Source organism: Branchiostoma lanceolatum, chromosome 18 (assembly GCF_035083965.1).
Source record: "Branchiostoma lanceolatum isolate klBraLanc5 chromosome 18, klBraLanc5.hap2, whole genome shotgun sequence".
In the NCBI taxonomy this organism is placed as follows: domain Eukaryota; kingdom Metazoa; phylum Chordata; class Leptocardii; order Amphioxiformes; family Branchiostomatidae; genus Branchiostoma; species Branchiostoma lanceolatum.
This window is the reverse complement of record NC_089739.1, coordinates 7,394,690-7,412,721: the sequence shown is the minus strand read 5'-3', so window position 1 is coordinate 7,412,721 and position 18,032 is coordinate 7,394,690. Positions and strand designations below refer to the sequence as shown.

Here is an 18,032-nt window from a genome sequence, read left to right as displayed (position 1 = left end):
AAAACGCCTTACCTCTGCTTCAGTCAGCTGCACCTTTAATTTGTCTACTTCTTCTCGGAGTTCCCGGATTATCTGCAAGTAGAGGTAAACATACACGTATGGTCAGCATCAAATTGTGATAATCATGGTAATTAACTAGTACAAGAAAACTTAGCATCATAATCATAATACAATATACATTCATTTTTTATATATTATTCAACAAATCTGTGAATAGTTTCTTCAGGTTGTTAGTCACTGGATAACAAAGTGCTTTGTACACAACCAAGTGTTATTCAAACCTGACGCACTGAAGCGCCTGTCACTTTCCTCATACTGACTTGTTATATTTTGCACTGCAGCTAGGTGTCGCTTCTAACAGATGTGGTCCTGAGGAAGGTGACAGGCAGTCACCGAAACGTTGGCTTGAATTAAACATTTTGGGTGTGTACAAAGCACTTTGTTATCCTATTCGACAAATTTTTCTACAATGTCGGTATCTCTGTTATGACCATAGTTGTTTTCTTTTTACTGACTTTTCAAGGAAAATAATATGTTGCAACAATATCATAAATAATTGCATCATTCCTAATATAGAGTAAAGCTATAGAGTCATTATGTATCCCCTGATTTTAGCAATATCAACTTACCCTGGCATTAGGATCCTCGTTAACGACAGCATGGTTAACGATCCTCTTGGCCCTGTCTGCGTATCTGAGAGTGGAGAGAGTCTCCTCATAGTTGTCCAGGGCAGGACTGATGGTGGCAATCATCGCTGTCTTACTGTTGCCTCCCAGGTTGTCCTGGAGGAACACAGGGAGAAATAACACTCATTATTATCACTGCACTACAGGACTGGGTACAAGTACACTGTTAAATTGCTTAGGTATAGGACTTGAATGTCAAGAGTACCAGGTCCTGTACCTGAACAAAATAAAATATCAGTGGGTACAATTTTTTTCAGACTAAAGGTTTGGTCCTGTACCTGTATCAATGCACCTTTACTTGAAAATCTTGCACATCCTTAAGGTTGCATAGGTATCAAAGAAACATTTACTTTTCAGACCTAAAATCCCTATAAATGTTGCGACTGTAAAATCTTACTCTATCAACACGCTACCAAAAAGTTGGTTTCAATTTTTATATCAATTTTTGATGGTCTGAATTTACAGACATCTGCTAGATTGTAAAAAAAAGAAGGAAAGACAGACCTTGAGTAGCCATGTGAGGACGGAGTCCCTGTATGGTACAAACTTGTTCTTGTGACCCTTCCCTGCAGACTGGTCTGCCAAAGTGGAGATGACCAACCCCAGGGTACTGAGAGATCTGTGGGGAAATGATGTTTAACTGTTAGTTGATGTTGTCAACAATAAAGTGGCATACATTTTAGCTTTGTGTTTCACTTTCAAATGGAACAAGAGTTCTGTTCTAATGCAATCGATTTTCAATGTAGCTTAAAATTATATATAAAGTTTTATTGAAATCTATATTTACAAAACAGCAAGTTCACAGATTGTTGGTACTTTTGGATCATCATCATCTACTGACTCTGCATCTATGGCCATGTAAACATCTTGCAGTTGCGAGTGGCCTTTTTGCTCAGATGTCAATTACTACATTGGTGGGCATGTTGTTTACCTTCGATAAGTGGGTGAACCTATTAGATATTCTTTCCTATATGATAATATTTTCTTACATCAAAAAATGTATCCAGCATTCTTGCTACTTGACTGTTTTCCATTGCAATGCCATGCAAGAAAGAATACAACATTTCTCCTACTGTACAGAGAGAAAAGTACTGACTTGTTGATGTTGGAGCCCTCCTTGAGTCTCTCCCCGGCTGCACCAGTCTTAGCAGCCCTCTCACTGCCTGCCAGGTCCACCAGACTCACCTTACTCACTTTCTCACCTGTCACCTGGCGAAAGGGAAAGTGATTAAACAGGTGTAAGTAAACTTTGTATACATATGAATAAGAAATCCATTGATACTAATCATTCTTTAACAACCAAATTGGATACGAATTAGACTTTTTGTCTGATTTAAGTTATATTTGCTTGACAGGTTTTTCCCTGCAGTACTGTATTGGGCTGATAGGTTGTGCACTAAAAAAGGAAAACTCAGAACTAAACACAAACGTACAAACTGACTCTACGTATTCTATCAATCTTCTATCAACTTTAAAGCATGACTGCTTTAAGAGCAATCTGTGAGCCAGTCAAGAGCGGTTAATCTCAGTTTAAGCAACTGAATGTACCCAGGAAATGTTCACAAGTTCACGGCGAAGAGGTCAATGCGAACATAAAACCACTGCGAACATTTACTATATTAGCTATGGTTTCATTGTGGTTCACATGTGCTTCCTGCAATCTTACAGCACACTCGAGTATGCTTCCACTGTAAGACGGAGGTTTGTGATAGACTTACCCCACTGGCGAGGTCCTTGAGTGTCTGTGTGACGATAATGTTGAAGACGGCGTGCGACCGGCTGCTCTCCTCGTTCATACTGGTGGCTGCCACGGTGCGTGACTTGTTCCCTTCATTCATCAGCTTCTCTATGTCCTGGGGGAAAGGAGAAAAATGAATGTCTCGATGAAGGTTAGACATCCAGGTAATAAGATATGCAAGATAACAGTTACTCAAGCAACTGGATAGATTTTGGAAACGGTCAGACATTTCAGGTAGCATCCAATATTTTTTGTCAGTGACTGGACAACATTTCGTAACTGTTTTCAAGAGAGAGGAGTGTTGTAAAAAATTCCTGCAGTGGTCTTACCTTCATCACCAGCATAAATTGATTTGTCTTTGAAGAGGATGATAATTAAAACTTAGAACTGGATTTGCCTGAAGTTGGCTATGCAGAAGGAACATGCATTTTTGTTGCACCCCTACAAGCTTTCCTTACAGCTGAGGCTTACTTTTGAAGGTGTTTAACTTACATGATAAAAAAATCTATATATCAACACAAGATATCAACATGGCCTTACCTCATATTTTGTAACAGCTAAAATCTGCAATCCATCCACGTAGGGACCAAGGATTTTATGCTCTCTAACTTTCAGGTTGTGTTTTGTTCTGAAAGAAAAAAGTGACAATAAATTCAAAACAAAGATCAAAAGTTATCAATCATTAATTTATTCATTCATTTTCTTACCAATTCATTCAGTCACTTATGCATCCAGCTACGTGTTCATGTTTTCGTTCATTCCTTTTTCCTTTCCTATCAATTCTTTACTGCGTTCATTCTTTGTATTCTTTTTTTGCCGCTTCATTTTCTCATTCTTTCTTTCTCTTTGTTCTGACTTGAGCAGATAATGACTTACGTTCCAGGATCCAACAAGTCCCGAACTTTCTCGTTGTAGATTTCCATGTAGGAGACCTCCACCTTGAAGGAGAGCATTTCGTTTGACTTGGAGACGATACTGTCAAACAGCGACAAACAAAGACGCGGGATAAGGCCGCCATTGTCAGCAGTTCCCATCATGGTGTAGGACTTGCCTGACCCTGTGTAAGAATACAGAAAAAAGATGTGTGTTTTATAGATCGTCAGATCATAATATTCTTTGCTAAAATATACAATATTTCATTGCAAACTTTATCCTAAAATCCAAAATTAATATTTCAGTCCAATCTTTACAAGATTTGAATACACTCCTTTGAGACAGCTATTGTAGACATCTGTATATGTTTATTAGACAACATCTGTAGAAACTAAGATGTACTTTATCTACTGAAGAATTTTAAGCATTACATTCAATTGCAACTCCCTAATGTCGTAACATAGAAGATTTCTCTTAGACCACCATACATATAGTTTTTGTTTTGGTAATACAGTAAGAATAAGATAAATGTAACCAAATTATTCTCTGAAACATAATTATTGAATAAACAGATACCAGGTGTTATCCTAGCAGTCCCACAGAAGGGAGAAATTTTATGATGATTTTGATTACCTGTTTGTCCATAGGCAAAAATGCAAGCGTTGTATCCTTGGAAGGCATTCTCCAAGATGTCTGCTCCCACAGACTTGAACACAATTTCTTGACCTGGAAAAAACATAGGGAACTGAGTATGGTAAATATCAGACAATTTCTATAACAGTAGCGTTAATGTAAAATGTTTCCCACAGAAGCATCTAGAGGTCTGCCTTCAAAATTTAAACCCATCATCCCAAAGCAAGCACTTCTAACCCTGGCACAACGGGGAAAAATGATGTTAAAACAGATATGATGAAGTATTGTCTGTTTTACAAAGATACAGTCTGTCTTTATTGGTTCAAAAGCATGTGTTCTTTCTTCTTTTATAACACACAACCATCACATTACTACATACATTTATAGATGTACGTGCTCATAGATGTACAATTCTACAATGTTAGATTTAAGCATGGACCCGTGAAACTTTGAAAGCCCAAGTTGCAACAATTGCAACACATGTGTCAAACTGTATCAACTTTTTGTGACTCCATGAAATTGTGACTGTGTGCTCTGAGTTTGTATCCAAATAAAGTCAAATCAAAGTCAAGTATTGATTTGTCGAGACCCAGTGTCAGTGACACTTACAAGCGTCCAGTTTAACCTCAATCTGAAGTTTGCTGACTTTTCCCGACTGTCAGGCTATGATTTATTGATTTCATACAGACTTATCGAGCTCTAGTAACAACAAAACTGGCCGGTACTAAATTATTAAAACTCTATCGAAGATACATATTGGATTTGCTACAGGTGAACAAGTAATTTTCTAGCAGTATGAGCGCACTTTCTTAAAATTGATTAGTTTTGATTTTCTTAATGTAAAAGTCAGGATTGATAAATGTGGCGCACTTACGGTAAATTGATTGGGTTAAAAGTGTTGAAAACAAAGGTGCAAACCACCAATGGGTTAAAAGGAAAAAATGGATTTTCATGGGACAACAAATTCCAATACTTCAAGTTAAAAGTTTAAGTCAAGTGACAAAGTTGACTTTGCTTTCTACTTGTTTAACTTTCAGTAATACAATGTACTGCAGTTAAACCTGTACAAGTGGCCACATCTACATAAGGACCACTTAGCCAATGTGACCAGTTTTTGGTTGTCCCTTAGATAATTTTTCCCGTCTATACAAAAAAATGTACATGTAGTAACCACCTGTCCACATAGACCAGATTTTATCGGAGGTCTTCTTGTGCAGTTTTTACGCATCATACATGTACTTCATCTCAATGGATATTATTAAGTTTGAGATAATAATGAGATAAATTTCTGTCCCAGGACAAGGGGATGGGTCCTTCAGACATCCCTGACTCCTAACCCCTAAGCTTTTAACCATCAGGTCCTGTACCCAAATCAATAAACAGAAGTGGAGTACATTTGTATCTGACTGAAGAGTATTGACAAATAACAATTTAGGGTCAAACAACATCGAATTCTCCCCAGGGTTTGGAGAGTACAAATGATGCAATTTATGTCTGAGCAATATGTTACTGTGCCTTCCAATATCTGACCGTGGTAAACATTAGGTAAATCGTCAGTAATCAGACTAACAATGGTTAGACTGATTACTAAGTTAAACGATTTACCTAATGTCCACAGAAATCTGCAGAATTTCTGCAGAAATCAAATATCCAGTCCTTAAACACCCCAGAGGGATTTAAAGCACCCTCTTTTCAACATTCGGCTTACTAAGGTAGCCTTTTGGCAACAAATTTGTACTGGTTACAGGGTTAGGCAGCAAGAAGAAGGTTAAAGTAGTGTGCTTGTAATCAGAGTACCGGTAAGAAATTTCATGCTTCACATCAAATTCATAACGAACATCAGATTTCGCAAGCTGAAATTGACGTGTGATTTTTCTTCCACAATATCCCTAATGGGTGAGAGTTTATATTCTTGGTAGTAGGAAGGAAAATCAAATTTGGAATGGTGTAAGTTTGGTTCAGGTAGACATCAGAATACTGTAAAAGGGGAAATGTTAACAGGAATTTTATTTCACGGTATGGAGAAAACGGAGTGGTGGTTCTAAAATGGGTTTCGACTATCATCAAGGTTTTTCTGTAAAAGGAGAAATGTTTGTATTGGCTTAAAGTTCGTGAAAAGGCCACTAAAAAAAACGCAAACATAAAACCACAGCGAACATTTGCCCTTTTAAAAGTTTTAGTTTTATAGTATCTGTACAACTCCAATTTTACCAGCACTAACCTGCATACATGTACATGTATATGCAGGTGGTACGTGCACTCCAAGCTCTGGTTAATAGCATAAGCCTGAAGTATCCAATCCGAATTCCCATATGGATGTTACACTTCAAGTGGTGGGAATTATGTGTCTGCATAATGTTTCCAATATTTGACCTTAGGTGAACGTAAATCGTTTGTAATCAGTTGCATCTAACGATCGGACCCGTGCTATGATTACACGTATTGTGGATGGTATCCTCTCAGGTCAAAGTTGCAAATTTCCTTAATCTTTATAAGTTAGTCTAACCATTGCCATCAACTTCAGAGAAATTCCGTGTAACTTTTAAAACCAGTTTTCTGCCAATGCAACATTTGCTTGTAATTATGTGACCATTTCTAGTTTGAGCATCTTATTTTCATGTAAAAGGAATCTGGTTTAGCCAACGTTATAAAGCTTAAGCAAATAAGGAAAAATTAATAACCAGGTTTAAACTTTGTAGGACTACTTGATATCCATTCAAATTTACAGTTTACAGTTTCCTAAGTTTCACGGCACCCCATGAAAATCAAGAGTTTATAATGTCTTTGAGGTGGTATTGAAATATCCTGGTGATTGTATGGGTGTGTAATGAGTTCGCGGTAGAGAAGTAGCCGTAAAAATCTAAAAATACTGCAAACATTTCAAAATTTACAGTATTGCAGTGGAAGTCACTGCCATTAAACATTTAACGATCATCATCTATATGTAGCTCCTACATTAGGTAGCTACTAAAATATCATTTGTGTTGGACTGGCAGGGTTTTAGAGTGGCAAACCCTTTAATTTGAAATCGTAGTATAGTTGTAATGGGTCAACCACTATGCAACATAGAAGGGCTGTTTGACCAATACAACTCAGAAGGGCACATGCATATGTACATTTTGTACAATTCATTTTATGGGCATTGGTCTATAGACCTTACAGTTTTAAGACAAGCCTAATTTGTATGTGGTCATCGCTAAAAGGTTTCATGAAAGCGTCTTGCACATACTCGCCTAATTTTGGCACGGAGCAGCAAATTAAGCACTTCCCACTATAATATATTCATAACCTTTTTCACAAGCAGGTTGTTAGCTTACTCTAAGACCTGTCACAATGACTTACATTTTTAATGGGCAAAACACACTTGCAATGAGAGCCTGATCTTAAATACTTTTTACAACCCAGCCTTTTTTGTAAAGTTCATTCTAGGGGCATTGGTCTGTGGACCTAACAGTTTTAAGACAACAGTAATTTCAAACCTCCAGTGTACATACATATACTAAACCAAAACAGTATTTAGTGCTTCCCATGAATACATGTACACTAAGTACTGTATTATCATCAATATCTCTTTTCAAAGCAAGTTGTTACTTTTGTCTAAGACCTTTTAATGTCCAAAACAGTCCGACAGCAAAATCTGTTAGATCTAAAATGTACCATTAGTTTTTGAGGCCATTACTTTTATGTCCAAGCTCTTTAATACTTTTTCCACCCCAACCTTCCTTATATACAGCTGTGAAACCCACCCTTAATAACCCATGCCACCATAAAGCACAGTTCTTTGCCCAGGTAATAGCAGCACAGGGAGGTTATAATGTTAAGCCTGCACAGCTGATGGGGCAGTAATCGCCATCTTCACAATGATGCCACCATATTGGGCCATGTATTAAAGACCAACAGGGCTCAAAATAACTTTTTCTCCATTTGAACATCTGAAATTACCTGCACAAGACAAATCTTACCTGGCACTGTTCAATTTCTTTCCCTTTCGGTCCATCAAAAATGTTCAAAAAATGTTAATGGATATCTGTATTATATGACTTGTATAACAGGTTGTTTCTGGGAAAAACTGACTTCAAGGCAAATTTTGGGCTGCTACTGATGAAAAGTGACTACTGTGGCAGACTGGTTTTATCTTGGACCTGTAGACTTCAGAAATATCTCCAATTTTACCTGCCCTAACCTGTACATATATATGCAGGTGGTATTTCAAGCCCAAGTCATTAAAAACCAACCTTTATTCCTCAGGACTATAATGAAGAGGTAATGCCACCTGCGTCCTAGATTACTGTAGAATCCCTGATATAAAAATGTAGATGCTAAGTCTCAAATCATTGTGTGCTATTCTTTAAATAAGTACACCGTGGCAATCTTTAACTTTTCTTACAGCTCTACATCTACATGTATGTCAATACACAATTTCTTTTCTTCTGTCTTATTCATTCAAAAAGCTTTATATTCTCTTAATTGGTCCACTTTCTTAATCTCCAAGCAGATGTTGGGTAGAAGATTGTAACATTTCCTAACTTTTTTGCTGTCAGAGCGGCCCAGTAGTCAACAAGACATTACAATCTTCCATTCCAACATCTGCTTTGAGATTACCACTTTCTTGGACCAGCTACTGTAATTAACTTTATCTTCACAGTAGCAAAATTTCATGGCGTAAAGAACATGGAAATTTCACTGAACTTTAACGGTGGCGGCAAGTGATTTACAGAATGGATGTGTGAAGGAATCATAAATGATTACAACATGTTTTTCACAGTGATGATAAGTTCACGGTAAAGAGGTGATCGTGAAAACAGTGAACACAAAGTTGCAGCGGTGAAAGAAACAAGAATTACAGCATTAGATCACCCCAAAATATTCCTAGCCTGCCACCATCCTACTGAAATCTGCCTACAATGTATCACACAGCACATGTGGAGGATGTAGTCCCTGGGTAACATATCAAGCCTCCCTACTTTATGTAATCACCATGGGAACCTCTAAAGGTCCGTGGGAAGTGCGATGTATAACAACCATGGCCTCATGTGAGGAGCCTTATGGTAGCAATTTGTAAAACTCTTGATACACGGCAGGTATCTTCTAACACTTTTACAATCTGCCGTGTAACAAAACTGGAGCACAACTCAGAAATGGGGCATTAACTTATAAATACTGGCTGCTATTTGTAAAATTCTTTGAACACAGTTGGAATTCTTAACACCTTTAGAAGCCACAGAGTAGCATAGCTAGAACTCAACTCAGAGTCAGATATAGGGCAGCAAAACTGGAGCTCAAGAACGTCAGGACATTAAATGTTGACTACAATTTGTAAAACTCCAGTGGGATCCGGGAATCTTAACACTTCTTGAAGCGGGGTAACAGCTTAACTGAGAAATACTGGCTGATATTTGTAAAACTCTTAGAACACAGTTGGAATTTTAAACACTTTTGGAAGCCGCAGGGTAAGAAAGCTAGAGCGTAACTCAGAAATGGGGCAATAAAACAGTAGCTCAAGAATAGACATTAAATACTGGCTGCAATTTGTAAAAGTCTTAGTGGAGATCTTTAACACTTCTTCTAGCTTTAGGGCAAGAAAGTTACATTTGTAGAGCCTAGAAGTTAGATCAAGAAATGGCAGATAAGATTAGATCAGCCACAAGAGTACTGATATTTTACAATCGATCATTGTGCATAACTATAAATCCTTTTACCCCAAAGTCAACTGTATGGGCTCGAAATAGTGGGTACATGTGTAGCCTCTACCAGGCCCGCGGATCGCTCGGAAAATAGTAGAAATTGGCCAAATAGAGTGAATTGTATGCTAAGGGAGTTGGCTACAGAGAGAGGGTCCAATCTGCAATCCTAGAGCCTGCAACCTTGGCAAATATTCTCCCTATAGCCGTGGTAGTTAGTTTGGTAGAGACTAGTGCATGTGCATGTACATGTGCATTCACCTAATTTTTGACTGGGGGTGCACCGGTGCACCTAGATATATTTTTGCACTATAGGGTAAAGGTACAATTGTGCAATATTCTTCAAATGCAAGTATCAGAAAAAGGAATATAACCTTTTGTTGTACTTTAAATTTATTCAATCATTTCAATGTATTACTTGTTTGAAATTTTGAAGTTATCTTTTGTAGCAAATGAATTACAGGTTGAAGTTCGTACAATAGGCAGTAGCGTTAAACTTTGTAATTATGTTTTGCTGACATTTAACTTTATTTCATGATTGTGGTGTACCCAAAATTCTTTCTTTGCACCTAATCTCCAAATTTCAGGCCCTGGAAGTGTTGCAAGCATGTTGCATACACAGAAAACTGGAGCGTAAATGATAAATGGAAGATTATTTCTGATATTGGCCACAAGGGTACGATGTGGGTCAAAGGTTTACAAAGGTGCAATCTGTTATCATTCACCAACAGTACATCTTTCCCCCGACAGGCTAATTTCAAATCAGTGCATGTACATGTACCGTAAATTCATTTATCAACTTCGCAAAGAAGGTTATGTTTTGCACAGCATTCGTGAGTGTACCTCTGTGAACACGATAACTCAAGAATGCCTGGATGCATTGTCTTGATATTTGATAGGTCTTTGTGAGACCTCAAAATTTTTTTTTTGTTGCTTTTAGGGAAAAGAAGGTTTTGGCAGTGTTTTAAATTTGCATTTAAAACAATTCTGTGGTATAGTAGTCATACATATTTGCAGAGAAATGATTTTGCGGTAGAAAGGTCACAGTGAAAATAAAATCACCAAGAACATTTTAAGATTTACAAATTAAATATAAATGTAGTGGACCCTTATAACACTTCTTTCGTTGCTGCACGGCTTCAAACCCTCGGCTTAGATAAAATGTTGAGATTAGATACACACAGCAAGAGCAATATCAGCCTAAGGCATAACCAGTTATCATAGCTCAGTCGAGCACCTTTTACCTAATGGTACTCCTCCAGGTATAACCACATGGCAATATCCGCATGTAGTACACGTAGGGCATGTATCAGAATACTCCACCTTGACAAGTGCGATAAGACATATTAAAAGGCGGATTTGGTGCATTTTTAAAAGCTCAAATTGCTTTTTTGAATTTATTGTATGTCTTACGAACTATAGAAAATTGCATACTGAGATCTAGGAAATGCTGAGACCATACTTTCAAAGAGATTTGATTTTGGGGTAAAGGGAAAAGGAGCCTCTGAGGCATTCTTGGTATTTAAAGTTCATGGTACAGCACAGAGAGTGCATTCTTTGCTAACAGAAAATCTGTGTTGTTTGCGGTGTGATAATTTCGTGGTGGAAAAGCTTCTATGATTCATGAAAATCATAAACATTAACCACCAAAATTTCAAAATCTAGTTTTTTGGTCATCCAATTACAAGGAAGTAGTCTAAATTTCTTTGCCATTTTGTATGAATATGATCTGAAATTTGACTTCAAATTGCAATTTCGTCCTAATCTTGAATTGAGGACCTTTAAATGTCAATTCAGTATTGCAATCCCATATTATTTTATGACTGATTAAGCTTGATAAAATACATCATGGAAATATTAATCTATCAGTATTCCTCACCTAACACTCATGTGATAATGTCATGGTCCACAATAAATCTATTAAATCTAAATCCCATACATAATGAGCCATGATACGAGTCAAACTGACTGCATAGGGATTAACCATTAGTCAAAATCAATCTATTTCCTTCGTTCTCAGACATATTCAAATAAGTCTAAGGAAATCCTGAAAACACAACAGTGGAAGGAAAACTTGAGTTGAATCTGATAACATTCAATCCCTCAAACTGTGTTAAGGCACAGACTTTCTCCTGTTTCCCCTTCCAGTTTTGCAGAATCTTTCTTAAATCCGAGAATCGACAAATAAACTATGTAATGTACTATCCAAGCAGATGTTAGGCTCCATATTGTTTTGGATGTCTTTTTTAGGCATTTTTGTTAGGCTTTTCTATTGTGTCAGGTTCTCTTTTTATCCGCCAGCCAAACGTTAAAAAGACTTCCAAAACAAGCCGGAGCCTAACCTCTGCTTGGAGACCACAAATCAACTCTGTGTGGCCTTAAAAAGTTAAGAACTTCACTAAATCTCTGTCTTCCGCAGACGTTAACTGGCCTCTATGGGGGTCTGTTTTGCCGTAAGTGTCACACATAATGTGCCTTGTGAGAGCGCCCCATCTATAATGCAGCCTGCTCAATACAGTCAAACTTGTCCATCCAACCAACTCTATCCTACAACCAACTCTTGTCAACAACCACATTCAGACAGCCCCGTCCGATTTTACATAGTAAGTGAACTCTTTCAAGCAACCAACTGCAGGCTTCAACCAGCAACCACTTCCTCATGGACCTCAGGGGTCATAATGTGCAGATTTGACACTCCATTCAACAACAAAATGATTGACAGCGGCAATCAGTCCAGCGAGCATTTCAATAAAAGATTCTACAGTCGACGGCAAGCTTGTGTTTATGTAGCGACAAATGTAGAACAAAGTGAATTTAAATGTAGCAACAAATGTAGAACAATGGAGACACGAATCTCAATGTAAACATTCATTGTAAGTACAACAAAGGTTTTGTACATGTACCAGAAAAATCTTTTGTTATGTTAACGTTTATTGGCAATGTAATCGACAGTGCATTGTAGTCTTGTACACAACAACAGTTTAGTTTGTTTTTTCTTGTATATACTGTATTTCTTCACTTGTCCTGTAATTTCATATGCATAACAGGCAGATAAGTGCTATACGTGCAAAGTATTTATGCAGCCTCATTTATTCCCACCAAATCAGCAAACCGACCAGAGTTTTATCCAACAGCCAACTCCAGTCAACAACCATATTTCCTTAGTCCCTTGACTGGTTGTTGGATGCAAGTTTGACTGTACCTGTAAAGCTGTCAGAATACAACATTAGCCCTGCAAAGACCCAGAATAAAGCACGGATAAATTCTAGATAGGGCAGGCAGGGCTGGAAATACAACTAAATATCCAGGCTGCAGGTATTTCTGATGTCGACCTGCACATAACCTGCAGTGGTCCATTAGCTGCATCAATATGAATGATCCCCTGGCGGGTTTCTAAGGTACTACAGCGGAATTTACGAATGATACTGTAAATGCAGAAGTGTTCGCGGTGGTTTTCTGTTCGCGGTTTTCGCGGTGAACTTTCAGGGCGAACTTAAAACCCCCGCAAAACTTTTTGCCCACCTACAGTATGACTGTACCGCTACTATTGTTTCAAACGCTAACTTAAAATCTCCACAAACACTCCATTTTCTCCCTACCACGCAAACTTAAATGCATTTACAGTATCTCGTGTTATCCAGGACATGTTGTTGTCGTGATTTTTTAGTGGTAGATAGCTCTTTTTATGGATGCTACTTATACCTGTACAGGTCTGAAAAAAAGATGTTTCGAGCCCTGCCTTGCAGAAAGACCCAGAATAAACCAGGGATAAATTCTTCCAACCTCTTGAACTCCATGGGAAATTACTTGAAATTAGAGGCAAAAGCAACAAGGTATAACTTTCTCAAACGTGAAATTGGCTACTACGGCTAAGGAATATCTATATACAAGCAGCCTTGACATGTGAAGAATAACACTAACTCATTTGAAAAATTGTCATTTTAAAAAGTAATAGGATGGCTTAGGTTTTTGTAGGGTTGTCAGTTTAGCTGCAAGGGTCAATGCTTGGTCTAGACATTCAGTCATTCGAAAAATGAAAAATGTCAAACAAGATGGAACAATGTAATAATTCATGTGTCGTGTCTCAGACAAGTACTGTAGATAGGATATAGGAGGTTCTTTGTACACAACCAGGTACAGTTCTCACCTGTTAGCGTTTCGATGTCTATCAGACACCTTCTTCAGAGCTTCTGACTGGAGTGCTGTTTCTCACCGCTATAAGTAGCCGATGTAGGTGGCGCTTTTGCAGTGAGAACACTGTCCCAAATGCGGCTGAGTTTGTATCCCCCCTCGTCTCGGTTCATCACCGGTGTTGTCTTCCTTATCCTCAGCCGCATTTGGGACAGTGTTCTCACCGCAAAAGCGCCACCTACATTGGCTACTTATAGCGGTGAGAAACAGCACTCCAGTCAGAAGCTCTGAAGAAGGTGTCTGATAGACATCGAAACGTTAGCAGGTGAGAACTGTACCTGGTTGTGTACAAAGAACCTCCTATATCCTATATTCTACCAACCTGATGAATTTATTTTCGGAAGTACTGTAGATGTGCTCAAGTTTGCAGTGGTTTAATGTCCGCAGTTTATGTGGTAACCTCTTAAACTGTAAAAATGCCTTGCTCTGCCTTCTGCCTGCCTACCATCTTGTTTCAACCGTGAACTAAAAACCACCATGAACACTCCATTTTCTCCCTACTACAAAATCAAATCACCGCAAACTTACATACATTTACAGTAATAGTTACGGGAGTCAGAGTTCAAATGCTGGAGAGAAATTTGACACGGTCACTAGAAAGAAGTTGCAAAATGTTTTTCACATCACTTGAAATTCAAATCAAAAGAGACTACCAATGAAATACTTTGAGGGAAAAGGTGAGATTCTAGCAGCCCAAAATATTTATTGGAAAACATTTTCCATTCTGTCACCTAGTTTTAAAATAAGCAAATATTTCATTTCACTATATTCACTACAGTTTTCCTCTTTGATTTATGTTTAATAGCAGCATTCCCCGAAAGCACCTTACAGCACAAAAATAACAGCATTGATGAATAATCACAGTATGTATTATTGATGCACATGTCAATACAAAATCCCTGAGGAAAGAACAGGTCGTTAAATGCAGCTTATCCAAATATTTCCTTTGAAGCCCATGGTATAAATCAGATCCACCTTGTGCAAAAAGAAAGTCAATTGTACACCCAAAATGAAGATATTGCACACAAGTTGCTTGACCTCATTTTTGCCACACAACAAATTAGCAATATGTTAAGATTAAATATTGAGGCAAAAGTCAAACATACACCACAAATATGGGCTTCTTCCACGTTTAACTGCACATCAATTCTATGCCGAATCATGGCTATAGCTTTTATGCACAAGTAAATGGGACAAGTATGATCTGATGCATCTTTGATCTTTTTAGTATTTGCATTCATATGAGATCAAACGCTGCCTCCAGTCATTGATCTACATTCTGATCATCAGACTCATAAATCATCAACATGTTGAACAGGCTGAGATAGAATCTGATGTCCAAGAATAGAAATGTGGACAATCAAACATTACAGTATGTATAGCAGCATGGGTTCTGTATTTTCTAGGAGGAATCATCTATTGTTCATATGGGAAAACAAGAATTTTCTTTAATGTCACTTACTTGAGAATTTCTCTGTATTGGTCTCGTCCATGGACCAGAAACAATAGTCGAACGCAAACGTCTGTAGAAAAGAACAAAATCATCATTTTACAGTTAGACATTTGAAAAGTAATTTGTGAAACGAGAAACAAAATACTTTCATTAACCAAAAGGGATCTCCTAAGTGGTTTCACCTTACTTGCCTGACAAATGATTTCTTAGAAGGTTGGAGGAAAATTCAAATTGCCTAGAGCACAAGCAATTATGTTTCTTTCAACAAACTGTATCATGAATTTTCAGGATAAATAAATCATGAGTTTGTTATCACTATGAAAGTCTGTTGTTTGTTTTTAATCAGAATTTTAAAAAGTTGTTCTATTTACCTTGGGTGGCTTCCTGTTTTGTACACCCGGTGCATGATGGGAGATGGCACAGCAACAGCAATGAAAGATAAAAGAAAGGTCAGGTTAGAAAACATGATTGTGCTCAATTTGTAATAATACATACATTATGACTACTAGTATTACTGTTCATGTAATATTACTTTATATCTAAGAATATCTTAATCACTAAACAATAAAATATACACTAAAACAAATCTGCGTCATTGATTTCATGCAAGTGGAGATCGATGTTCACAGCTATCAAGTTCACGTTCAAAAACTTCTTTAATCTTCTAATTAGGACAGAAGTCATGATGCTAAGTTCTCAGGAATATGATAGACAGGCAGGATAGGGGTTCCCTCTGTAAATGCAAAATTAACATGCTCATGGCCAGGTGATCAAAGCATTAAACAATAAAGTACATGTACATCACAAATATGCTTCATCGATGTTCACAGTCAGAATCTCCGGTAATCTTCTCATCAGAACAAAAGCCAAGATGCCAAGTTCTCAGGAATATGATAGACAGGGCCGATCCCAGGGGTCCCCTCCGTAAATGCAAGGTTAATGTGTGCATGGCCAGATGATTATGGGAAGGTCAACATAGGTCTGGAAATCGTATTCATCTTTAACTACTAAATATGAAGATTAATAATGTAATTTTCCATGACTGATGCACAATTCAGACTTATTTCAGATAGCTATAAATCCATATCAAGTACTGAAGTAGTCTATGAGTTAGAAATTCAAGTTAAAAACCCATGCACGTGTAAAACAAGTCAGAAAGGGTGATTGGGTAAGGTGTAGCAATTTGACAATTAACATCATTATTATCATTCTTTAGATTTCGATTTAGCAAATTACAAAATCAGTCATATTTTGGACCCTTGAAATAAAACAATTAAAAGTGGAGCTTTTGTTTCATTATGTCAATAGCCTTGACTCTGGAATACTTGATTAACACCTTTAGCACACTGAAGTAGCCGTTTAGGACCTAATTTCCTATTGGTTACAGAGTTAGGCAGCAGGGAGAAGGTTAAAACCCCTGAAACTGTGAAAGCTAGCTTACAATATAATACTAATATTTCAAGTAATAAGCCATCATTAATCCATTCTGTGGCCTTCAACTTCAACAACAGACTACTATTAGCTTTTCTGGAAAGCTTGCTAAATTGTTTGACATAATTTGCAGAGACAGAACCCTAGATAAGTACAGAATGATAGCCAGTCAGCAACAAATGTAATGATTTAATTTACCACAATTACTTTAGTCATGGATTCCTTGCTACATGTAGGTACTGTTACCAAGTTACCATGATCAAATTGGGGCCACCTATTACATGTATCATCATTTGGACCTATTGCATTACTTCCATGGGGAGTGTCAAGGCCATATTACAAATGTACAATCTTTGGGACAAGGATCATCCCTACAGATTAATGATTTGGTTTTCACGGTCTAACCAGAGATTTTTGGCCAACAGTCAGAGCTGTTGCAGTAGCAATTAATTTTAAGTGTATGAAATCAGCCCTTAGGCAGTTTCCATTATAGTAGGGCTCAGAGATACTGTAAAAGTGCTGGGATTTGATTTCGCGGTAGGTAGAAAATGGAGTGTTCGCTGTGGGTTTGCGGTTGAAAGAAGGGGGTAGGTGGGCTGAAATCAGAACAAGCATTTTCGCATTTTTAAAGTTTGCGGTAAAGAGGTTACCGCAAAAACGGCAACAATAAAACCAGCACAAAAATTCCAACATTTACAGTACTGTACATAAAAGCCTAGTGGGTACTTGGAAAGGCAGGGTATGTTAATAGTGGTGCTTAATTCCGATGTTTAAACACAGTGCCATTATTGGAGGTAGGCCATTTGTGGAGTAAATACAGTCTTCAGATCTGTGATTACTTATCAAGCAGTAATGTCGTAAAATTCCCAAACATTTCGGGTCAGAGCAGTGGGAGTTTTCAAGGCTACACTCCAGTAGTTGAAGCGTTTCATCCTCATACATGTACACTTTTATAGGTGGGTTATAATGAAGTGATCCATCAGATGCAAGCCAACAACTCGGGCAGATTTTTGACACCTAATCCCTCCTGAACTACACCCTCTTCCCATCCAATGACCCAGGCCTCTTTTAGGGTTAAAGGTCAACCATCCATCAAGTACATACTGTCAACCTTGAAATATTGGCAATGGCTTTATGTTTGCATATTTGAGGTTACCTCTCTACAGCAAATCATCACACCGAAACAATTTTTTCTGTCAGTAATGCATATTGTGGCCCACCGACAACTTAAAATGCAGTGAATGCCTCCTTTTCCCCTTACGGTTATTTTTAAGTCCCCTCGAACATAAATAAATGTACAGTAGTATCTATCACTTGACCCACTGGGACCATACAAACATACTGCA

General features: G+C 37.7%; 1 protein-coding gene across 7 annotated transcripts in view; it reads right to left on the bottom strand.

Annotated features, from left to right (window-relative positions):
- Window positions 1-18,032, bottom strand: part of LOC136424488 (kinesin-like protein KIF13A) — a 65,171-nt gene that overhangs the window by 30,366 nt on the left and 16,773 nt on the right. For all 7 annotated transcript variants that reach the window (XM_066413098.1, XM_066413101.1, XM_066413102.1 and 4 more), the window contains exons 3-12: window positions 15,627-15,639; window positions 15,265-15,325; window positions 3,931-4,023; window positions 3,301-3,481; window positions 2,965-3,052; window positions 2,405-2,539; window positions 1,783-1,895; window positions 1,191-1,305; window positions 630-782; window positions 13-72 (exon numbers count right to left, since the gene is read on the bottom strand). In XM_066413098.1, coding sequence (XP_066269195.1) covers window positions 13-72; window positions 630-782; window positions 1,191-1,305; window positions 1,783-1,895; window positions 2,405-2,539; window positions 2,965-3,052; window positions 3,301-3,481; window positions 3,931-4,023; window positions 15,265-15,325; window positions 15,627-15,639 — 1,012 coding nt within the window. The remainder of the gene's footprint in view (window positions 1-12; window positions 73-629; window positions 783-1,190; window positions 1,306-1,782; window positions 1,896-2,404; window positions 2,540-2,964; window positions 3,053-3,300; window positions 3,482-3,930; window positions 4,024-15,264; window positions 15,326-15,626; window positions 15,640-18,032) is intronic.